Raw genomic sequence first — 23797 nt, forward strand, 5'->3', positions numbered from 1 at the left:
ACCTCCCGCGTGACTTTAGTTTCATCCGATCTCTTCCAAGATATTATATACCCCCTTATAACTAGCTATTTTCTTTCGCATCTCGTTAGCACGCGCGAGTTACTATTTCATTTATTAGCACGACAGTGGATATCAACGCAGACCGGGATCCCAGCACTGAAAATATATATCAATTGATACCTGTGCAGTCTGTTTCCAAGTGCTTGCAACAAGGAGTTACCTTGATGCACCCCGCCCCCACGAGCTTTTACTTCGTCGGCCAGTTTATTGCTTACCTGGCGAAGAAAAAAAAAAAAAAAAAAAAAAAAAAAAAAAGAAAGAAACGATTATTAACACTAACCTGAACGGCGTAGGTTTGGTTTCTAATGCTGGATGCCGACAATGGAAGGATCCACAGAAGCTGATAAATCACGTCATGGATACCCGAAGTACGCCGACACACCACATCCATATATCTTTTCGTGGTTGCGAACTCGGCGTCTCGTCCCCACTTCTCGCAAGATGGTTTAATATTGAAAGCCACACAGTCGCCGGACTATAGCGGCATCGAGCACCATCAGAATGGCTCCCACAGTAAAGTATACTTATCCCTCGCCGCTGGCAGGTTTTGAGAATGCTCCCCCGCTGTCGGAGGAGAAGAACGAAGACGGCAAGAGTCTAGTCAATCCGGCACGTGAGGGCCGCAGCATAGCATACGAGCGCTTCATTGACCCTTTGGACCAGGGTCGCCGCGGTGGTTTGTAAGTCATATCTCCTGGAGCCGAGGGATGACAGCCTGTTTTTTTATTGATGTTGTTTGAAGAATCTAGCTGACTCGTTCTTTTAGCGACATTCACATATATTATTTCCAAAATGACAAGGAGCAGGCCAAGTACGCATTTGAACTGTGGGAGCGGATCAGGCGAGAGTGTAAGTGGAATGACGTAGGCTTGCGCCTTTCGAGATATGCCCAACCTTCGTCTGCCCAGTTCACGCGCTAACTATTATACCCAAGTTCCCGAGCTGAGAATCTACCGATTCTGGGACAAACCAGTCGGACCTCACCCCGTGGCTATGTTCGAGGTGAACGTGTTTACGCCAGCCCAGTTCGGAGCGTTCGTCTCTTGGTTAGCCGTTTGGCGCGGCCCGCTTTCCGCTCTTATCCACCCGAATATGCTGCCAGGTGAGGGCGAGTCTGAGAACGAGGCTGCACTGAGGGACCACTCCGAGAGGGCCATTTGGATGGGAGAGAGGTTTCCGCTTAATTATGGCCTGTTTCAGACTGCCATTGAGAATGAGAGGAAGTCTCAGCAGTGACGCTTGAAATGGCTTGGTGGCGGCGATATATTGAGAGGTGGAGAGGAGGATTATCGGGTAGAATGACTGGCACAAGCGCCGATCGTGCATAGCGCAATCTCGTTAATATCGTGGCCAGTAATTGAGTCGACACAGTCTTCAATGGGCGAATACGATAATGGAACGGAAGTTTGTTAATACATAAATATCGCCTAGGAATGTCCAAGCGGAGCGTTATGCGTTGCGGTCACCTAGTTCACAAAAGAAATATACACTACGGTACTCATTATCGCCTCAGGGCTCGAAGAGGAATGAATTGTTCTATTCGGCGACTGCATTTATCTAGAATTCTTCGCAAATTTACTGGAGCTCAATGGTGGCAGGGGGCTTCGAAGTCGTGTTGTATACTACACAGCTGACGCCGTTGACTTCGTTGACAATGCGGGTCGAGATCTGCATCAGGAGGTCCATATCGAATTTGAACGCCTCGGCAGTCATGAAATCGATCGTTACGACGGCGCGAAGGATAATAATGTAGCCCTCGACACGGTTATCACCCTGTTTAATTTCATCTGCGTTAGCCACGGATATTGTTGGAGTGAAAGCGTGAGGGCTGGCACGGGACATGACACTTACCATAACGCCGACGACCTTGTTAGTATCACTGTAGAAAGAACTGTTAGCACTTCGCCGTTCAATATGGCTTTTAGGGATATAGGTAGTCAACTTACAGTCCAGCATATGCCTGGCTAATTTTGTTATAAAGACCCGCTTCCCTGATCATGCTGATGAAGATCTTTGAGTTGCCAAGTTAGTCTTCTCTGTCTCCACTCCGCAGACGATTCAAAAACTTACATGGTCGGCGTGTCTGGCGATCCTGACTCGGTCAGGGGTGATATCACCCAGAATTCGGATGGCGATACCGGGGCCGGGGAAAGGATGCCTCATGACGAGCTGTTCATTGATACCGAGCTGACGCCCAAGCTCGCGCACCTCGTCCCTGTTTGGAAACAGTCAGTCAGTATTTCATTTGCAGTCTTGAGAATCAACGTACTTGAATAGCTCTCTGAGAGGCTCAATGAGCTTCAACCCCTGACCCTCCATCATCCTCTTGGGCAAACCACCGACGTTGTGGTGAGCTGGTTGAATGGTTAGTAACAGTGATCTTCGAGGCAAGGATGGGAATACGTACTCTTGATGGTGACTGAGGGGCCCCTGTACGAGATAGACTCGATCACGTCAGGGTAGAGCGTACCTGATCGCCATGACTGTTAGAAAGTGGAATCTCTGATATCCGCTAAGTAAGGCTGAATCGAGGCCTTCCTTGACCAAGCATAATGTCAAGCAAATATAAAGAACGGAAAAAGACACACCTTGAAGGAACCACTCAACCTTCCCAGCATTGGGGGTATTTTGAGCGTCCTTTGAGTACAGGTGAGTATGGTCCCTAGAAGCGCAAGCAAATATATTTTCGTCCATCGGACGCTACGAGCTCACCTTTTCGATTTTAATAGCGGCCTCCTCGAACACGTCGATGCTGTAAAAGGAGTCAGTATGCCATTAATTAGGGACCCATTCCCTGGCGGACGGCGTCTTGCATCATGGGCTAGAGACTGTGATCTACTCACAAAGTGTTGCCAATGAACTTCCTCTTCTTTTCAGGGTCGGTAACTCCAGCAAGACCGGCCATAAATCTCTCCGATGCATCGACCACAGTAAGGTCGATGCCGAGGTGCTTGCCGATCGTCTCCTTAACTTCGGCGCATTCGTTGAGCCTCATAAGGCCGTGGTCCACAAGGACGGCATGGCTATATGGCGAACGAGAATTAGTTTGCCTGAGCAATCCCTGCTGTTGGAATAGATACCCACAATCGGTCACCAATGGCCTCCTTCATGAGCTTAGCGGCGACGGTGCTGTCAACTCCGCCGGACTGTGATTCTAGCAGTTAGACCCCACATGACAAGCAATAATACCACTGGCAGGTGAAACGTACGACGGCGCCCAAAACCTGACCCCTCTCTCCAACAAGGTTTCGGATGCGGGTAATCTCCTGGTCAATAAAGTTGGACATAGTCCAGTTGGCCTTGCAACCGCAAATATCAACCGCGAAGTTGCGGAGCAGTCGCTTTCCACAAGGAGTATGGCTGAACGATGGCGAACGGTCAGTATCGTTTCGATATCAACTGAGATGAAGGACATAGGGTGGGGTTAGAGAGAAAGAAAGCGAGAAACGAACGTGACTTCGGGGTGGAACTGAATTCCAAACACGGGGTCCTTTTCGTGGGCAATTCCAGCATAAGGAGAGTTCGAGGTGGCGGCGATGGTGCAGAATCCGGCGGGGAGTTCGCTCAACTTATCGCCATGGCTCATCCTATTTACTGTTAGTCCAATTCTCAAGTACGGCAGGGGCCGAACCAACCAAACGTCTCCTTCTACACCGTCGAAGAGCCTGTCGACGGGGGTGTTGTGGCGCTGAGGCACAATCGATGCCTTGCCAAACTCACGCTTCTCTCCGGCAATAACATTGTGCGGCGAGAGACGCCACGCGATTTGTTGAAGGCCCTGGCAGATACCTTGGATATATAAGTAAACGAGCCTTCCGTCTGTGGAGACAGAATCTTCTTACCTAGCAACGGCACTCCCAATTCAAAGAGCTCGGGGTCGGCATCTAGACATTGGTGAGTACATGGGTTCGAAAGTAAGGCCCCTTTCTGCTGCTATCGGGGAAGGAGGCCGGCTACTTACGAGGAGCATCCTCTTCATAAACGCTGGCGGGTCCTGTCATTTTCGTTAGTCACGGCCTTGGATATTGACCTCAACCAAGCTTTTTGCGATCGGGCTAGGTGTGTCCTGTGACATTGAAGAGACTCACCGCCAGATAGAATGATGCCCTTGGGGCGGAACTTCAAGTCCTTCGCCTTCATCCTAGGAGAAAGTAAGGACAATAGCCTCACACAGAGAACGAGAAAAAGGACCTACGTGCAAGGCAGCATCTCTGAATAGATGTTCAACTCTCTCAGACGCCTGGTGATGAGGTGGGTGTACTGGCTGGGAAAAGCACGCACGTCAGCCTTTGCGAGGATAGAGAATAGAAAGACGGCCTAGGCATGGCATAGAATGCAGCTCGTGACACACGGATCGTGAATATCGAGATAACCCCATGCGACGAGTGCAAGGGGCTCCCCATGTATTCACCAATGCCCAGGGAAAAGGACTGACCTGCCGAAATCGACGACCAGCACAGTCTAAAAGGTATATATATTAGCAATCTCATCCATTTTCATCGGAATCGAGAGAATTGGCGGTCTATAAAAGGAGTGGCGGTCTCTCATCAAAACTTACGTCGAAAGTCTGGTGAGGCGCCTCGGCCTGCTCGATGTCGGCGGACATTATGATGGTATCCTCGAGCCAAGGAATATACAATAGAATTAAGAATAGAAAGAGAGATTGGATGGGGTCGAGATGGATTTCTATGGCAAGAGTTGTCAAGTATGTAGCTGTGTTTGGTAGGGACTATCTAACTAAAGCGAGGAAGGAAATTTTCCTCCAGCTCGAGCTGGTTTTTTCTTTCTTTCTTTTTATTTTTCCCTTTTCCTCATGCGGGGCACGGGTACAAAGTTTACTAAGGAAGCCGACTGTGAATGTAAGTATCTAACTAACACTTGGCCTCAGAATACACTAGTTCTTCCGTATCTAAATAGAGGGAAATAATACAAATTATATGATTCTAGGGGAACCTAAACCATCAACATCTGGTGCCTTCGCTATTCTCCTGGAGATTTGAGTCATTGTCTCTCTAGGTGTACTTGGCTTGTATCTGAGTACTGTTGCTCAATTCTATTCTGGCGACGCCCCTCGTTTTTTCACCTGCTTCGATTTTTTTTTTTTTTTTTCGCCCTTCGATTGACCCCGCCAAAAAAGTTTAACACGATAAGATAAGAAAGCCCCACCATGGTGGGGGCTTTTTAGTCTCATCACATGACTAGAACATCAATTCGGGAAAGGCCGAGGTCAGCTACAAATGAGAATCACATCGCCGTTGGCCTCCCCATGTCTCGCTCTCTCTTGTTGAAAGGCTGTGGACGGGGGGTTGGACACGCAGATGTTCAACCTTGAATCTATCGCTTTTCTCGGAGGGGCTTGTCGTAAGGCCTCTGCCCAATTTTAATTTGAGCATGGACGAGGCATCATTGCGGGAAGGGTCTGATTTGGCAGCTGGTAACTCGGGACTCGCTTCATCGTTGGAACTTGGACCCAATACGACTTTTGTTATCCTTTTTTAATTCAAAGAATAATAATAGAAGGCTTGATGGTGTGTACGTGCGACTAATTCGATCGCGATGCAAGGGGTGTTGACGTCACACCGGGATGGAGCAGGGTTCATGCCAAGTCGCCTGTCCTTGTTATGCTCGAGGCTTTATGGACACAAAATTCTCACAATGCATCTCTTTTGTGTGCCTCCCATATCCTAATCCTTTTACAAATGTGTATTCTTCTCAATAATGGGACTCGTACGATTGAGCAGGTCTCCATTGTGTAACGTTTCGATGTTCGATGAGAGCCTTGAGGCGGAAGTCTCAAGTCACTTCCGTTACACGAGGAATTCAAGGACACAACTTCGATGCTCCAAGACTCCAGATTTGCTGGCGTTGCTACAAATTGCTGGGGAGATATTCCGGGTCCGGTGGATTCTAGTCACAGATACTTGAGCCTTTTTTTTTTTTTTTTTTGGATTAAGACACCTTCGGCAAGACCTTGCATCAGTCACATCACATTTCCGTGAACCAACATGCATTGCCAATACGCCCATGCATTTAGGAAAATGCACACAAGATTAAGGGCTCCGGTTCCAGAATGTGAAAAATGTGACACCACGTAGTAGCCATGCACCACAATTTCCGCCCACCGGGCCAACGCGAAAAGCAGCTTGGCAGATTTGATATTTGTGTCTCCACCAACCCGATGGTAGGTGCTGAACAGGGCAGGTCGGTGGCGTTTCAGGTCTTGCGTATTAGCGAGAGTAATATGGAGTATACTTGAGAGCCACGAATGAACTGGTGGTATCTACGGATGCTGCTACTGTAGCCAGAAGGTTTTCCATATCGCATCATCACCCACCAGCATGCATCGAACGTGAACGGGACGGGATGCTTCGCAAATACGCTCCACTTCTACACCGCGAAGCTCAAAGTTTGAGGACAAATAATGGTATGATTCCTCCCGCCGTCCGCAGTAAACGTACTACAACCCGCATCAGCTTTGGTGGGTTCCCACGCAGAGATGCAGCCAAGATGGGGTACGAGGAATCACCGCGCAGCCAGCCGAGGACGGGATTGGTCTATCTACGACCAACAATTCTAATCTGGGAAGTGCCTTAAATTGGTCAATTGCTTCCGAAACGTACCTCGGACATCCAGGGCATATCTGCGAGTCTCCCTTTGTGCAAAAGTGCTCCAGTCCCTACTCTTTACCTGGTAAATCTCGTCTCGACTTCTTCTGTATTCTCCCTCCTTCCAATCTCTTGAGTAGATACCGACACGCTCTCTTGTCATCATGGCCAACCAAGAAGCTGCTGCATCCAGTCCTCCTGGAGCCGAGGACGCCAACACACGCATCGAAGTTGTATGTCTCGACTAGAGGCTATCTTGGGGTATGACTGAGCGATACTTACTGTGCGGATAGGACGCTGCATTCAACGATGACGACTCAGCTTATGCTGCATCGTAAGGGTCCTTTGGTAACAGCCCGGGACGGCATTAAATTAACTGAGAGATTTGTAGACTTGTGTCGGACACCACTTCCCTGCGGACTTCATTCAGGGAATACAAGTGGGAACATGGTAGGCGATATACTGCCGCTGAAGACACGAAGTATTGGTAAGAAAGCTGGGGCCTGCCGTAGGCTTCGTTTGACCACAAATGATTCTGACATCTGTTGTAGGGGACCAAATGATGAGAAGCAACAGGCAGCCGAAGATCTCCTGTATGTCTAGGTTCATACTCTATTAACTGGGCTTGTTAGAGACCTAACTTCGAAAGGCATGAGATGCACAAGTTTATCCTAGAAGGGAAACTCCATCAAGCACCGCTGTCAGATCCCAAGGTACGGCTTACAATCGTGTTAATCAAGTTACTGAAAATGGCCATGTGGAGCAAGAGTTCTTTTCTAACAACAATGTCTAGACCGCCCTCGATGTCGGTTGCGGTATCGGTTCCTGGGCCATGTAAGATGAGAGAGGGCGTTCCGCTTAGAATCCGAAGGTAAATACTCACCAAGTTTCACCAGCGAATTCGCCGACGAGAATCCCGCTTGTACCGTTACTGGTATCGACTTGTCTCCAATTCAACCAACTTTCGTGCCTCCAAACCTCCGCTTCGAGGTAGATGACATCAATAAACCTTGGACGTATCCCGAGGGCCACTTCGATTTCGTCCACATCCGAAACATGTTGGGCACCGTACCAAACTGGACTGAATTTCACAAAACAGCATTCAAGTAAGATTTTAGCCGACGTACCTGGAAACCTCATTCCCCTCTCACGCAAACACCGAGGTCGGTTATTGCTCATTCGACATGATTAGGCACATTAAACCCGGCGGCTGGGTCGAACAAGTTGAGCTATCGAGCGTTATGCGTTCGGAAGATGGTTCTATTCCGGAAGGTTCCGCCATTCAGAGGTGGACTGGCCTCTTTGACGACATCGGCGACAAACTAGGCATTACGTTCCGAGCCGCCGAATCCGCCTACCCGGCTATCACAGAAGCCGGCTTCATCAACGTCACACAACGCATCATCAAGGTACCGCTTGGACCATGGCCCAAAGATAAGCGGCTCAAAAGCTGGGGTCAGTGGTGTCGTTACTTTTCTCTCGAGGGGATGGAAGGGTTCGCCCTCCGGTCGTTCGTTGACGTTTTGGGGGTACGTTTCGCTTTCCACCTTTCCCCTCGATCCCATTTGGTGTATTTGGAATTAAATACCTGGATTAAGGCTGATTCTCGAGTAGTGGAGTTATGAAGAGTCGCAGCTTTACCTTGTTGAGGCACGGAAAAATATGACGGACCCAAGAATCCATGCATATACCGAGTTGTACGTGTTGACTCTTTCCATTCTTCTCGAAAGTTACTAACAGGCATGCAGGCGCATTGTTTACGGTCAGAAACCTGAAGCAACTACGTGATTAGAGCTCAAAGAGATTGCTGCCTATATGAGGCTGGCGTTCTAGTTCAAGTATTGCGGATCAGGCCCGTTTGTTGAAGGCTACCCGGCTATCTGTAATTCACGAGGTTATTTAGTTGTAATTACTATTAAAGCCGACGGAACCAAGCAGCCATTATCGGCCTATACACGTCCTCAATCGAGCCATCGGATATTTCCACTCCCTCTTGCGGAACCGAGCAGCTCCTGCTCCAGTCGGGGTGAGCAGGGTGAGCAAGGGAGGTCACTGCTTTACGCCGCTCTGGCCTTAGTTACCATATCTACAAAGTATAAAAACGATAAAAACAAGCTCGATGCCCAGTTTTAGGACAGCCCACACTGCTATCCGGCTACTTTTTCAGCCAAATAACAAGTAAACTACATCCCTATTTAGCTCGTCGTTGCCTGAGAAGCCGCGTGTCACTGTTATTAGTCGACAGGGTAGCCTTGGGGGAGATGGGAGCCAACTTTGTACACGCGCAGCGGCGAGATGATATAGACGGGGGAGGTAAATCCTGCGAAGTGTGGCGAGACATCGTACTTCCATATCGGCATGCGCAAGACGGCCGTCCCGTTGACCCCCTGCCCCGCGCGGGCACGGTTCGTCGAAGTGCATTTGCTTAGCCGTGGTCTTATTATCATCACCATTTATCCCCACAGCCAGCGAGTCGTGTGGAATGGTTTGTGAACTCGAAGCTTATCCTACCCTCGAGCATTCCCGTCAACGCCCCCCCAGCGCTCGAGTTACTGCTTAATAGGATGGCGGTTTTTTTGCGTCCAGATGTTGGCTCATAAGAATCCAGACCTGGGCTCGTAACCAACGCCGCTTTCTCTTCGAGGCTTGGCGGCGACCCGTGCCAGCTTGGAGGCGGAATAATTTCCGGGGCTGACCGCTGTGGCGTCGGAGGGCGCACTTGATTCGGCGATGGAGGCATAACCATGGGCTGTGCACCATTGTGCAGGGTTAAGGCTCCCTCCTCCCGGCCAGAACCCGATAAAGCAGACCTGCAGCCCGTTCGCACAACAAGAGTGCGGAGCGCGATCATCTCATCCTTCAAGAGCAAAAATGGATCCAGTCAGCGCACTCGGTGTCGCGGCCGCTTCCGTCCAGCTGAGTGGTGTCGCCGCCATTGGGGCTCTCCGCGGCATTGGTCTCTTGAAAAGTTTCAAAGAAACCCCAGCACGCCTCACGGAGCTTTTACTTGACGTCGAAAAATCCGTTCCCTCGACCCTCCACCTCCGCCAAGAACTCTTGAACCCCGCATCCAACCTGCGCCAATGCCTCTCTTCGGTTCAACACCAGGCCTTATACGAGGCTCTTCGCGATGCCTACGACGCGACCCTAGTCCTGCAAACGACAATGGAGCCCTTTTTGGCCGACCCCACGGTCACTGCGGGCCGGGGTAAGAGAATATGGAGGAGTATTGTGTCGATAAAGAGGGAGAAGGAAATTGAGGAAAAGCTGGAGAGGGTCCAGCGCTTGAATGGTCGAGTGATGAGAGAACTGCAAATTAGTAGTCTTCATCTCCAAGCAGGTCTTGTGTAAGGTTACTCTTTTTTTTCCTTCTTTTTATATTCCCCGTAGGGGCAAGCCGAACATAGATCAGATAACCGATACTGTATCAAGCGGCCTCTCCCAGACGGTGTCGGAAGCTATACGGAGCCTCCAGTCGACACTGGTCCTCCAGACAACCGGACTTGAAACGAGTGGCGATGACAGTCTCGAGCTGCAAACCGCTGTTTCGAACACTGATCAACCAGACATCGAATCTCCCGCCACCGACGGAAAGCATGAGACATGCACTGCCGGGCCGAGTGAAGTTGATCCGGTATGCGACACCGAGCGGTCTTTGCCACTAAACATGGCGTCTACAACGCACACCGATACAGCCTGGCAGGCATCCTCTGATTTAACGTCATACGACATGGTGGCATTGCGGGATGATATCCTGCCTGTCATCACCGGGAGAAAATCGAGCCTGGCTGACGAAACTACGAATCTCGCGGTGCGTCTCTCAGATGCGGACAAGAGGGATCTAGCTCTCCTCATACGAAATGAGCTCATCCGCTCCCCGAGCCTCATCCATGAAGCCTACGATGAGATTGGCCCATGGCACAAGTCACCCACTGTTCCAGCCAGAATTGCGCGATGCTCTTGTCGCACCGAAGTAAAGCAAAAATCTGCCAGACGGGGCCCCGTATCGTTTCGGTACCACGCAAAGAAGCGCCATGATTCGAACTGCTCGGCGCGTCAGCCGGGGCCTTGGTCATGGAAGCATCAATTCTCGTTCCAGTTACTCCCGTTTCTCAACAAAACGGTCGAAGTTGTCTTTGGTGCGACAATACACGGCGGTGGCTTTCACATGGAGCCTCCCCTCAAGGTCTATTCAACGGTTAGAAGATCGGAATCCCCCATTTTCCAGCTCTTTGACGGCCTTCCCGAGCGTTGCGCAATAGGCAAAAAGCCTCTGAGAAGATGCGGGTATATGTGGACAGACAAGTCCACTGGCTCATTGTTCTGTGGGTATGAATGGGATGTCAGCCGCGTTAAGTTCGAGCTGCGCAAGTTACACGAAAAGCTGGTCGAGATGCAGTCCAAAAGGCTCGGATCCATCAGCGACAAGGATGAACATGGACAGACGGTGCTTCATGTAAGGTATCTTTGACCCTCTCAATGGCGTCGATGCTGATAATGTCGGATTCTATGATTTAGGAAATGATTATCCTGATCGGCTTGTTCGCCTCGGTATACACGCACATCATAGAGGAGATTGACGCACTACTCTTAGCCGCCCAGCAGTGTGCCGTCGATACAAGTTCGGCTGCGGAGTACGGACACCGGCGGTACCACTACGATATTATGTTGGGCTTTGGGGAGGTCCATACGACGCCAAAAGACCGGTAAGTCCCAAACCACACATCTGCAGTATTGAGGTTCGGGTTCCGGGCTGACAAAAACCTAAGGGACTGGTCCGTATCGACTGCCGCGCAAGATTGCCTCAGGTTATTTAGCGAGGAACTCAAGGATTATTCTTTCTTTGGGCGACTATCTACATTTTGCGCAATTGAGCCTGAGATGGACGTCAATTTGGCGAAGGGCGGCGAGTACGCGGAGCTGGTCGAGGATGTTGTGAAAAAAGGCCTAGATCCGAATGTCAGGTCGTCTATAGTGGCAGCGTTACGCCGAGACTCCTGGCTCTTGAAGTGTAAGCCGATCGACCCCCCTTCCCTCCACTTTGCATCGCTCGCTTCCCTGACGAAACCACGGTGGTGAATTCTCCAGATTTTTTCGAAGGAGCTCTGTCCAATATCATCCTCAATAGAAACCTGGGGCATCTCCAGCGGGCGCTCGAGTTGCGCAGCTGGTCAGTCGAGGCCTTCGGATCCCTGCCCATCAATGCGCTGGATCTAGCCATTGGCTGGGCCGATGGTCTCAAGGTTTTAGCCACTGTTTGGACGGGAAGCATCGCGGCCGCAATCGAGCTGGCGGCCCAAATGCGGGAATACGGATCCCTTGAGATTTTGTGCAATGAATTCAACGTGCCCCTATTTGGCGATGAGAGCGAACTCTGTCAATTCACCCGAACAATGCTAGCCTACTACAGAAGCTATTTCATTCTCGCCGGCGCGCTACGGCAGAGGCGGGAAGCTTTAGCAAACATTGCGCACCGTTATCTGTCCCAGGATGACTTGTCCTCGCTCGGTATCGAGGACGAGCGGACCCTGGACGCCAAGGCTAGACCGGTTTATGACCTTCTCAAAGAGAGGTCTGTACCACTGGAACCACGACTCTTCCCCGGCCCACCCGGTTCAATGTACGGCTCGATTGCGAGGACTTATAGAGATTACAGCGACAAGCTGTACTTGACGGTCATGCCCTCTCTTTATCAACTCTACGAGTCCAACTTCCTCGATATAGACAACAGGGATGCTTTGCGCCAGATGCGTACACCCCTTGATGAGTTCCTCTTGAGCCGTTCAGAGAATGATGACGACTGGGTAATCGTCTGTATGTGGCTCCTGAAGAGGGGCGCCTCGCCAACGTTTGGGAAAGACGAGCCATATGACAACTTATTAGTGAGGGTGGCAAAGTCCATTGCTTGCTTATCAGAAGATTTGTTTAGGGACAGATCTGGACGCCCGGCTATGAAGAACTTGGTCCAGTACGCATCGGGGCTATGCTCACCCACACAAGCAGATGAGTGCCTCTGTTTCTGCTCCGCCAACGGGTGCCTCGCCCTCCATCATCTCCTTCGACAAGACATGTTCACTCTGAATGGCTGGTGTCACGGGCATAGAGAGGACCGGACTCTCTTCTGGGCGGAGCAGTGCCACTTTGAGCCAGACGATGCCGAGTACGCTGCATGTCTCGAGGCATTTGTGCGGCTAGAGCTCTTCAACCGCTTGGGTATGGCCCATACCTGCTGTTCATGGGGTCTGAGCACTCGCAACGAAGCGGAGAACGAGAGGATACGCGAAGAGGATGCGGAACTCAACGCGCAGTTGAATCTACTCATGGAGGTTTATCGCCACACACGATCACGATGGCCCGAACCCGAGGCGGACAGCGAATACGTGTCCCGAGTGGAATGTGGCTGTGTGCACGAGGGGGCAGACTCATGGTTATTTTATGTCAGAGGAACTCTGATGGCTCATAATACCTGGTGGTGGTACAAAGTAAGGCAAATCCTACCTGATCTCTGGTCCCACAAAAGACCCTGGCAACCGCCCGGCGATGAAATGGAGATATTCGTACAAGGCACGCTTTTAAAAAGACAAGGCTACGACGGGCTAGACTTCTCCGAGGTGATTCGGCGCCATTTTCGTGATGATCTTCCAGTATCGCCGGCTCAGGCTGAAACTGAGGGCTCCGCATCCACGTCGATCACACATGACAGGGACAGCGCAGTCTCACAGGGCGGTGTGGGGGCGGAATCGGATGGAGCGGGGACTGCTGCCTCGGAATCCAATAAAGAGTTTGTTCCTCGGGAACGGCCAGAGTTGCTCCAGCAAGTATTGGAATTCTTCGATTATGAGTACGGTACTCCTGAGGACTTCTCATACTGGGACACAGATGTGGAGGAAGCTTTTGCGGCATTGGATGAGTCTGGTAGGCTGGATGAGCTCTCTACTACGGACCATACGGGGTTGGAGAACAGGGTTATTATTGAGGAGGTTTCGGATTGAGTCCGCGGATCACTATTAGAACACCACCTTGTTATGCATTATAGTTCATTGAATCTGGCTAGGCACGGATACTCCATATCCCTAGCCCCCCTTAGAGACCTTTGCGTGAGATACGATAGTTAAGAGAAGTTGGTACCAGATCGGGGGCATATATCTATGGGTGGGTATCAACTCTTTAGGAGGTAGAATGGGTGGTAGCTTAGGAGAATTGGCACAGCCCGATGACACCGGTCGTGGTTATTAAGATGAGAGAGTTGATTCAAGAGAGAAGAGCAAACCGTTCCTCTCGAACAAGACCGAGTCATCGGTGGTCCGATCGCGTCTTCATTCTTCATTTTTCTTCTTCTTTAATTCGTTGTCCCACTCAGAGAATGCTTCCAAGCTCGTGGTCTTTGAGGCTGAACCACCAAGCCATGTGCCAGCCTGCATCGGAATGATCTATAAGTAGGTGAGATGTATGCAATTTCATCTAACTATACATGGAGAGGTATATTTGCCTGCCGCAAGTAGGTTAATGATGTTGAGATGGGTAACAGCGATAATAAGTACAGTTTGAGCTCTCAGTCCCCCAAAAGCCACCCCCACATCCCTACAAAAGAAACCCATACGGGCGATCAAAGCACTCATCCCACCTCGTATCCCCAGACTTCCAAAATTTAGCCAGAGTTACCACTGCCATGCGAGGCGAAAAAGACCCGATTTCCTTACTCAACGCCACCAAAGAATGCTCAACAAACGCCCGCGTCTTCAGCGACGCGCCGCTCCCCACCGCAACTACCCCGGCAACGACAAGCGGCCACAGCAAGGTCTGTGTCACCCGCCGGTTATTCATTCCCTCTTCGAGAAGTTGGAGGTGGCGGGCTCGGTAGCTGGCCTTTATTGTTTCCATCCCGATAGTAGCAGGGAGCACGGCAACGCTCTGGAGAGAGCATATGCAGTACAGAGCAGCAGAGGTTTGGAAAATGGTGCCGAGCAGGGTCCATTCCTCAACGTATGAATCCTTAGTCTCGGCCCATTGTGATGGGGAGAACGACTCGATGTCTCGGAGAAGTGCTTCGGCTGTCGATCGGGACGAGTTCCTGGGCAAGACCCCTTTGGCGGCCTGGGATCGTAGGTTGTTTATCCGTATTATGCTGAAGAATATATGTTTTGGGCAGACAATTGGTGTGAGGCCGCCTGTTTCAAAGATCTGTGCAACTTCGTCAATCATTTGGAAGTGAGGTTCGGGTGCGATCTGGCCTTCGGCTGGGCTCGTCGTGTTTCCAAAGACACCGATCCTATACAGCCGACGTTTGGTTAGTCTGGGGGAAAGAACATGGAGGTACGAGCATAGTTACATCATCAGGAGGGTCAAAACTGGCTTAAGGCATGGAGTCTCGGCGCAGATCTCTAGCATGCCGCCTCGTAGTTTCGTGAGTTCCATTGCGCCTTCGAAATGGTACTTCCAGTTGGGGTCGATGGACTGTTGCAGCTGTCGGAGTGTCAGCATACATGTACGACTGCTTAGCTACCCTAATTTGGGCGGAGAGCGGGGGAATTAATTATTGACTCTAACCTCCTGAACCAGGAACACCACGAGCCCGCTGATTGTAGCATTGCTGGCCCGAGTATCTTCTCCGGAAATATCCTGATTGAGGATACGGATAGCAGCTCCTCGGTGGTGATAGAGTCGCGACCAAAGGTGTTGTACCGTATCAGGATTCACACCTCGTGCGAGACTGTGTATGCGGAACCCGAGGGAAATGCAGACGATTCCATGCAGTGTGAGAGGAGGTAAGTTCTTCATCTCAATTTCAGTGACAAGAAAAGGAAGATCCTGGACAAGGAGAGCATCGAGGGTTCTGGGGATTACGTATGATGAATCTACCGAGATGCCATATTAGGACTAGAATGTATTGGACATAAAGCACCAGACCATTATACAAAGTATCAGGAGGACGGGTGTTCCAGTACACGTCAACTTACAGAAGCTCGCCGCCTCAACGACGTCACAGAGGTCCGTTCGTAAGATCTTAGTAGGCACTGGATAAGCTCTCGCAACTGCCGCCGTACTGGGGAGATTAGGTGCTGTCATTCGTATAAGAGTGAGTGACTTCACTTGGGTAACACCCTTGATGATAACCTCCTGCCCTGACGACGACGGGTTGCCTGCAGCATTCTTCTTGCGTCTATTGCGAGCCAGCACTTTACCCGGAGCCAGCCAAGTCAGGGGCTTCTTGTCGTCGTATCCCGGGCAGGTGATTCCGGCAGTCTTGCACTTGTTGCATACGGGGCGCTGGGAATCACAGACGAGACGCCGCCGCTGGCACTCCCAGCATTGCCATCTCTTGCTGGGGCCATTGGATGGACTTGGCGCCAACGACATTGGGATTTAAAAAAGAGACATGCGTCGTGACTGGAGAGAGGGGGAAGATTCGTTAGATCTGCTAACTCGGTAAACAGCAAGGAAGAAGGGAATAGACCAAAATAGGTAAAAGGAAGTATTCTGGGGGGAGGACCTGCCCACATCTTTGTAAAACTGGATGGACAGGATTCGTGATGTTCTGCCTACGCAGTGTCGCAGTGTGTGCTTCGGCAAACAAGTGGAGAACGTCATTTCATTTGTTGATCGGAAAATAAAAGTCTTGGCCATAGTTATTTCCTAATCGAGCTTAGCGCTTACCAGCTGGATGACGACCACGGCCACAGGCACAAAATCAAAATCCGTATTCTAAGACGATTGCTGTGCCATAAACCATCTTGAGAAGCGACCGGTGACTTTGAACAGTCTTTACTTTCTTCCTTTCCTGTTGTTTCGTCTGCCTCTGTGTATTTGTCGACCGGTTTGAAGAGGCTAATCCATGTGTAGCTCTGACTGAACCAGAGCACCGAGAACCTGTAGCTACACTGGCGAAAAGGAGGCCAGCGAATCCCTCGGGAGAGCTCCCAAGTTTCAACAGATCTCAAGGCTTGTGTGTTTGACCGAGGATTTACCACGAATGGCGGGCCATTCTTCCTCAGCTTGAATCGGTCCAAATATGGCTGGGTAACGAGCATGATTATCTTTTGCATGAGATAGTCCCGATAGAAAGGAAAATGACCAAAGTACTCGGTTCCAAAATAACCAACCGCCGTTGGTGGTGTTGGTCTTCTTGGTTCCTTTCAACATACCCTCTTTAGCTTGTATAAAGAGACGGCTAAATCAGTTGCATCCTAGCAGGAAGAGCAAGTGGAATACTAGGCGAAGAAGTTGACGTATATTATACAAACTCAACCAAGTCCGTTCTCGTTGACGTGATTCCGGGGGGTTAACTTAAGGTCGGGGATGCGAATGTTGACATCTTCAATATTATTTTTCCATCGAAAGTCGTCAGAAAATGTTGCCCAGGGGAACGGGCCTGGAACACAAGGGCTGTTAGATCCAGTCGCCCTGGGACCTACCTACCCTGCTCCCCTCGCGGTCTCGGCAACATCCTCGTCGTGATAAGTTGCCCATAAGAATCACGAGAATCCGCAGGGCCTCAATGGCGGGTTGGTCAAGCAGAGGTGGAGAGCCTATCTTCATATAATAATACTACTACCTGGGCAATTAGGAATATGATTGATTTCTTACAGCTAAAAGTCGACGTTGCTCCGCTTCGGCGAGAGAGAGATCGAATCGCAGCTCGTTTGGTAAAGCTGACGCACATTGGCATAACGTCCAGTTCGGAAGGTGGAGTACGAGTTAAAATTCTTAGTTATCAACCCCAATTAGTCCATAGAGGCAGGTAGGGAGATGTATACACAATTACCGACGATCTAATCTTCTTTATCCTATAGTTGTGGGCCTCTTTTTCCCAGCCAGGGATCAGCAATTCATTGATTCTTCTTTCCGGAAACGGCTCCATATCTCTGCGCCGTCCTGAACGCATTGGTGATTGAAAAGGCGCTCTGGACAACAATGCCAAAGGGAATCACGATCCAAAACGCATTCATCAGGAAAAAGTATGCCCAGAAATAATACCGCTCAGGCCGGCAGAAGATGGCGCCCTTGTGGACAACCTCGAACCAGACAGTCGAGTAATAAAGGATATCCCCGTACATCTGGCCAAGGCTGATGATGAGCTGCAGAACGTGCCTCGCAGGGTGATCCATGGCAATGAATGCGACGGTAAGATACGAGAGGGGACCCCAGCAGAGAGCGGTTACCGATTCCATGCAGACGAGGAAGGGGTCGCGGGTGAGGTATCGAACGTCGGATAGGGCGTATTCTTTCCAGAGCTGGCCGAAGAGGTCGGTTCGAGAAGGCATAGTAGCGTTGTTGTAGGCGAAGTACCCTAGGAAGAGCATTAAACGTAAGTTTATTTGCTGCTCGTTTTAGATACTACGATGCACGGGGGAGAGCATAGTAACCTTCGAAGAAAAGATGAATAAAGCCACAAAGGCCAAACCACATAGCTACCAACGCATCTGGTCTCGTAATTCTGGGCCTAGCCTTGGTAACTATGAGATAGGTCGTTGAAAGGATGGCACCGGCGCCCAGGGCGAAGAGTGTGAGAAGCGCCGGCACCGAGAGCGAGTTGGCGAGGTAGTTTGGCAGTTCCGCGTTGGGCGGGTGATAGGGGTGCTCAACGCTCTCGACTACTGGAGATTCCATTTCTGCTGATGATTGGAGCTCAAGTCGGGATTTCGCTCTTTGTGTTGTGTCCGATAAAACGAAGCGGTATGTTCTTGGGGAACTTGGAAGCGAAGAAGAGAGCTGGAGGGGAAAGGTTCGAGGTTGGCACCGGGCCGACTAAATAATGCTTATCAATTGATGGAAAAGGACATAATAGGGGTTCTTCATTTGCAATCCTTCTGCATGCGGGCAAGGAGAGAAGAGGTTGATGCTGGATCGTGGACATTCCCGATCTCCATGAGTCCATTGTCCGTCCCTTCCGGCTCCCATCATAACCAATTGAGTTGAGTCCAATTAGGCTTATGATTGGAGAGCCTATCTGTTGATTTGCCCCGCACCGGGTAGCTGAGCCAACCAATAATCCTCGCCTGGCTCGGGACTGTCAGCTCCGGATCGTATCATGCTGAGTTTGCTGCTCTCCCTGGTTGCGGACGAGAGCTTTGACCATTTCAGGGACCCGGGAGCGCGAAGTTCGGGGCCCGCGCTTCCCGAAAGTTGACACCAAAAATGAGCAGGATCGACGTTTTTTTTTTTTTTTTTTTTTTTTTTTTTTTTTGTGGCAATTTCATGATTCGTGGGTATTCCGCTGGAGGATAATAGCCAGCAAGTCAATGTCACACAAAGACGAATCGAGGGGGTCAGCTACGACAATCGAATACATAGGTTGGATATTGTCTACTTCGTAACGACATGGGGACCTAAGTGGTAGGTACGTAACATAAACTGAGGTTAAGCAAGGAGAGAGAAGTTGTGAATTCCGAAGACGGCTGCAATATTTTATTCTAAATAGAAGCAATAAGTTGCTAGCTTATTGTTTAATAGTCATGAGGAACCCCACCCCCAGACTCTGGAACTCATTCCGATGCTTGGAGGACGCTATCTTTATTTTACTCTCTCGCCGATGCAAGGAACGCTTCTGTTGAATCGCTTTCCTCCCATGGGATCAGTCCTGTTGGCTCCCACGACCTAATGGCCGCCCTGAGAGCCCTTCGACGTCATGCCCTGGCCGGGCTGTCCCTTACCCCGGTGACTTTCTGCGCTGGCACCGCCTTGAGCGGTCTCCGAGGTTTTGCGAGTAGGTTTCTCCATTTCCGGGTGTGAAGGTCGACGTCCGGACTCATCGTATGGATTCGGCAGGTAGGTGTTCTCTCGAGGTGCAGTGCCAGGGGGGTATGTCTCTGCGGAGAATTCGGGGACGGCATCCTTGCCGAGATGAACGCCGGGAGCATGCTAACGCAGGTATCAGCCCGGTGGCTCCGCGTCTTCTTCTAGGTTCTTTCTTTTTTTTTTTCCCTTCTCGGGCGGGGGGTTAACCGGAAAGATTCTCACTTACACCTCCCTTCATCATGGGCTTGGATGGAGGAACTCGAGCGTGGAACTCTCCCTCATTGGTAAGTGACTCGGGGTTTCTGCTGGCGCACATCTTGATTTTCTTGGTCGGGTGGACAATAAAATGGATGATTCGTCGATTCCTTGGAACAGGACTGCAATGAAAGACTGCAATAAATCGGGCCAAAGGGGGACAGTGAACTTTACTTGCTCTTATAGACCCCGAGAAACTTTAAGAAGACCCGATTATATGATGTCAGGGTTACTTCATCGCATTGTGTCAGTCCACTGCCCAGACTGTCCCTTGATGCAAGTCAGGTAAAACATGGGATCAGGCAGTGGAAAAGTCATAGTTCATGACAAGCTTGGGATAATGTCATGCTTGAAGATAGGGTATCGGCCAAATGCTGGCTATGATCTGGCAGCGTATCGGAAGTGGCCGCCAGATCGTCGAAGATACAGTTTACCTTGATAATATCTGCGCCGACTACACATCCCAAAACCCCGGAGATGTACCATAGAAATCAATCCTTAGACCCTATAGTAGTTCTGACCCTATAGTAGTTCTGAATCTTCTTACAACTTCTCATTTAGCAAAGCATCCGCCGATATAATCCCTCAACCGTCCTAACCTGTGGCCACGACCAAACACAAGAAGACTTCGCCCGGCGTCGAATCAGTTGGCTAAGTGCAGCAGCAAAGCCATCGGAGATTTCGGCAGACGGCTCCAGGAAATTCCACAGGGGCTATGAAACTTCTATTATCAGCGCCAACACTGCCCAAAACCAGAGGATGGCTTCCTTTCGCAAGCTTAGGGAACTTCGTCAGAGAGCATTTGCCTCGGACTATGCTAGACAGTTCAGACAGATAGCTTTGCCGCTCGGTTGGGATGATAAGGCCCTTATGGCACATTTTTATGAGGGACTAAAGGACGATGTCAAAGATATACACTGCATGAGAGACTAACCGAACACGTTTCAGGAGTACATTGCAATGGCGATAAAAGTCGATGATAGGCCGTACGCTCGGCGATTAGAGAAGCAAGCCGCAAGAAGGAATCTCCGAGGTTGCTAATCTCCTTAAAAGATTCTCTTGTACCAATATTATGGTAGCATAGAATATCCTGGAGTATGATCAAAGTACAGCATCTTTAATTGGAACCGTGGCTCATCCCCTCCACCGGTGGGTTCTCCCCCACTCTCTCCCACCAGTGGCTCCCACCCTTCCCACCAGGTAGTCGCACGGCGACATCGAGTTTTGTAGGCTCACAAGCACGAACCTTATAAATTGAATGCAATTGCTAAAGCCTGGTAGCTCTTGTCCCCCGCCCTTTGAGTATGTCATGTGCTATTACTATACTTCGTCGAGACCCTCCCTGCTGAGCCGGCTCAGATGGAGGATTCGCCGTATCTGGTCCCTGTTCTTAAGTGGATTGGACAGCCGGATCTGCAGCCTCCGTCGAGGCTCGCTGGTCCTGGCTTAATCCGGTACCCTGTTTGGATTGCAGATTCGACACAGCATATGCATCTTGCGGCATGGGAGCCAATTGTGAGCTGTTCTGGTCAAGTATCGTGCTGCCAATCTGACCTTTCTTGGTCCGGTTGTCAACTGGGAGAAGTTCCCCAAGTAACCCCGCATCTGGGTCAGGGGTGAGGGTAGGCACCAGTAAGAGTGCTGCTAATCTTATTCACCTACTTCAAGAAAAACCCAGCGGCTATTGCTCCCGTATGGGAAACCCCTGACGCTGACACCCCACTCATGCGCAGTGTTAAAACACAAATCCAACTCGACCCAACCACTAACGACGGTAGCCTGTCTAAGAGTGCGTGGCAAATAGTTTCATCGGTCCGGCGGTCACAAGGGGGGGGAGTTGGGACCTTATTGGAACGGCGGTCCCTGGTGTAGGCGTATCCGGTCCCGCATTGGACGTAGCTGGAGACAGAAAGGGGGCAATGGAGAATACGAAGACGAGGTAGTAACGTGAGGGATGTATTAGGGTTACTCAAGCCCGTAGACTCAATGGCCAGCCTCAACTTGGGCTCGTGATGAAATTTCTATTGGAGAAGCACCCGGATAAACGCCATCATAGTAACACCAAATATGAGACCCCAGTGCCCAAAAATGCCGAGGATAGTCCAGACACAGGGTTGGAAAGATGGATAGTAATAGCATGGAGATATCCTGGGGAAGATGAAAGGGCATATACGGCCCATCACTTCCTTTATTATTAATGCATGGGTATAAGACGGCCAACTCCAAATCCAAAGTCAATTACTCCCTCCGAGCGTGGCAAATCAACGCATCCTGCTCTCTGCATCAAGATTTTCCAACCTGACTAGCCTAGTATCATCATTCACGCTATCTTCGCGGTAAAAAGTGATGGGAGTGAAACTTGGCGCGGGATATGAGATTGGCACCTCGTCCGCAGACTTCCCTGCCCCCGGATGATCTCGATAGTGTAGGCCGGTTTTGTTGGCCATAAACACGTACGAGCTCCTCTGGCGATTTGTCCTGCCCAGGATGGGAAACACCCTAACAAGGAGTAACCGTATAGTTGGGAGGCAGGCGCACACAATACCGAGGCAGACCTCCACTGTCGACCACAGGGAGAGGTCGTAAAAGTTCATGGTGACGTTTGTTGTTGACGTAAAGTAAGCAAGCGAGGGAAGTCGCACGATGCTCACAACCGTCACACTAGAGTTCGTGTTAGCTAATAGTTTGCTGAGCGAGAAGTTCACTTACAAGGTTCCCAGGAAGAACATGATAGCAATCCCGACCTTCTTCTTCCAGTGTAGTTTCATCTTCCGCAGCTGCGAGAGAGGAATAGCCAGGATCCATAGATCAAAGATAATATTCATTATCGCGTGGGACCAGCCAATACCGTCAGGGGAGGCGCAGTGCCCCTTATGCAGGCCGTCCCAGTGAGTCCAGAAATAGCTTATCGGTTGGCACTGGACGATGGATCCAACGACAAAGGCGAATCCCCAGGCGCTAGTGACGGCGAACGTCCCCCAGAGTAAGCGCCGGACTCTGGCCGACGGGAAGATGTGGATATAGAAGGAGATGATGGAGAGCTTGGTCAGTGCTGTGTCTAGAAAGTACAGGATGGTAGCAACCCAGAAGTACTTGATAGTATCGGTGATTTTATCCGGGGGTAGCGTCCAGATATCTTTGCCAAGACCGCTGGATGCCGTTCCAAAGACGTTAACGAAGATAGCAGGCGTCGTAGCAACGATGGAAGCGAGGACGAGCCAGTCGTTCATGCCAAATTCTATCTTAGCGAAGACTTTGTATCCAAATCGAAGGCCAACAAACACCGCGGCGAAGATGAACATGCTAACTGAGGTGGAAACATGCTTCCCGCTTCGATTTCGGACAGGGAGGCCGCAGCGGGTAGCGGAGATGTTCTTGGTTGCTATTATTCTCTCAGGTCCGTCATTCCACAGCGCTTGATAGACTTAGAAGGAGGCAAGATTACATAAAGCTTCAATTATCGGACAGGATTCAGTCACGCAGGCCGTGATGTTGTTCTGAAGCTGTTCATTGGTACAGATGCAAGTCTGGTTCGTGGGAGCACAGGATCCTCCCCCGAAGGCGGTGACGATGCATTCCAACTAAGAAACATCGTAGTCAGTAGGGGGTTGTCTCTCAGACGCACAATTTCTTTCTTGCTGGCTTACCGCACAGTTTGGGTAGGCCTCCAAGCCTGTAGAGGATGTGTCCTGCCCGTAGGCTAGGCTGAGAATGGCTTGAAGAAACAAGAAGGTCGCGCGAAAGGAAGCCATGATGGTGGCCAGGAGTTCCTTGTTCACACGACTAACTCAGTCGGGGACTGCTCATATGCAAGCACAGAGGCAGTATCACCTAGACGAGGCGAAGGGGGCATGCTCCTTAATAGTTCATGGCTTCGAGCGCAGGGCCTCCTCCACTTGTTGAAAGCTCTGTGCGCCAAGCAATATGATATGACACGCAAGGAGTTAGTGTCGGGCGTAAGGCCAACCCAAAGTGGATAATAGGCCCGAGTGGGGCTACATCGCTGCAAGCTAGTACCCTCAGGCGCCGAGCTTATTTGTTCTTGGCTGCCAGTGCCAAGCCGGACAGCCAGGGATTCTCCACGTTTTCGAACATGGCCGTTCTAGCCTCCCTAGCCACCACACCACTTCTTGCATCTAGGC

The 23797-nt window shown here is 50.5% G+C and overlaps 8 protein-coding genes across 8 annotated transcripts; 3 read left to right on the top strand and 5 right to left on the bottom strand.

Annotated features, from left to right (window-relative positions):
- Positions 1-561: 561 nt before the first annotated feature.
- SAPIO_CDS5317 (uncharacterized protein) lies at positions 562-1296 on the top strand (the record flags this gene model as incomplete). The annotated part of the gene is made up of 3 exons (XM_016787668.1): positions 562-740; positions 827-909; positions 995-1296. The coding sequence occupies 3 exons, from the start codon at positions 562-564 to the stop codon at positions 1294-1296; spliced, it is 564 nt and encodes a 187-aa protein (XP_016642683.1).
- A 339-nt stretch (positions 1297-1635) lies between these two features.
- On the bottom strand, positions 1636-4666 carry SAPIO_CDS5318 (GMP synthase (glutamine-hydrolyzing); the record flags this gene model as incomplete). The annotated part of the gene is made up of 19 exons (XM_016787669.1): positions 1636-1833; positions 1912-1939; positions 2007-2071; positions 2131-2275; positions 2330-2414; positions 2468-2530; positions 2649-2697; positions 2773-2812; positions 2904-3083; positions 3145-3206; positions 3270-3420; positions 3513-3647; positions 3696-3849; positions 3903-3944; positions 4022-4054; positions 4149-4201; positions 4256-4324; positions 4496-4521; positions 4619-4666. 19 exons carry the CDS (start codon positions 4664-4666, stop codon positions 1636-1638), a joined length of 1626 nt encoding a protein of 541 aa, XP_016642684.1.
- Positions 4667-6829: 2163 nt separating this feature from the next.
- On the top strand, positions 6830-8440 carry SAPIO_CDS5319 (uncharacterized protein; the record flags this gene model as incomplete). The annotated part of the gene is made up of 9 exons (XM_016787670.1): positions 6830-6898; positions 6959-6999; positions 7057-7152; positions 7217-7258; positions 7315-7378; positions 7459-7499; positions 7562-7771; positions 7858-8194; positions 8414-8440. The coding sequence occupies 9 exons, from the start codon at positions 6830-6832 to the stop codon at positions 8438-8440; spliced, it is 927 nt and encodes a 308-aa protein (XP_016642685.1).
- A 1096-nt stretch (positions 8441-9536) lies between these two features.
- On the top strand, positions 9537-13657 carry SAPIO_CDS5320 (uncharacterized protein; the record flags this gene model as incomplete). Its single annotated transcript, XM_016787671.1, has 5 exons — positions 9537-10012; positions 10098-11121; positions 11184-11371; positions 11435-11676; positions 11754-13657. 5 exons carry the CDS (start codon positions 9537-9539, stop codon positions 13655-13657), a joined length of 3834 nt encoding a protein of 1277 aa, XP_016642686.1.
- Positions 13658-14280: 623 nt separating this feature from the next.
- Positions 14281-16022, bottom strand: SAPIO_CDS5321 (uncharacterized protein; the record flags this gene model as incomplete). Its single annotated transcript, XM_016787672.1, has 5 exons — positions 14281-14303; positions 14366-14934; positions 14995-15128; positions 15213-15520; positions 15623-16022. 5 exons carry the CDS (start codon positions 16020-16022, stop codon positions 14281-14283), a joined length of 1434 nt encoding a protein of 477 aa, XP_016642687.1.
- Positions 16023-17491: 1469 nt separating this feature from the next.
- Positions 17492-18272, bottom strand: SAPIO_CDS5322 (uncharacterized protein; the record flags this gene model as incomplete). Its single annotated transcript, XM_016787673.1, has 2 exons — positions 17492-17952; positions 18029-18272. The coding sequence occupies 2 exons, from the start codon at positions 18270-18272 to the stop codon at positions 17492-17494; spliced, it is 705 nt and encodes a 234-aa protein (XP_016642688.1).
- Positions 18273-19259: 987 nt separating this feature from the next.
- SAPIO_CDS5323 (uncharacterized protein) lies at positions 19260-19716 on the bottom strand (the record flags this gene model as incomplete). Its single annotated transcript, XM_016787674.1, has 2 exons — positions 19260-19523; positions 19627-19716. The coding sequence occupies 2 exons, from the start codon at positions 19714-19716 to the stop codon at positions 19260-19262; spliced, it is 354 nt and encodes a 117-aa protein (XP_016642689.1).
- Positions 19717-21893: 2177 nt separating this feature from the next.
- SAPIO_CDS5324 (uncharacterized protein) lies at positions 21894-23407 on the bottom strand (the record flags this gene model as incomplete). Its single annotated transcript, XM_016787675.1, has 5 exons — positions 21894-21933; positions 22113-22316; positions 22365-23037; positions 23101-23236; positions 23303-23407. 5 exons carry the CDS (start codon positions 23405-23407, stop codon positions 21894-21896), a joined length of 1158 nt encoding a protein of 385 aa, XP_016642690.1.
- Between the last annotated feature and the right edge of the window lie 390 nt (positions 23408-23797).

This window comes from Scedosporium apiospermum (assembly GCF_000732125.1).
Source record: "Scedosporium apiospermum strain IHEM 14462 chromosome Unknown SEQ_SAPIO_0098, whole genome shotgun sequence".
NCBI classification, from domain to species: Eukaryota; Fungi; Ascomycota; class Sordariomycetes; order Microascales; family Microascaceae; genus Scedosporium; species Scedosporium apiospermum.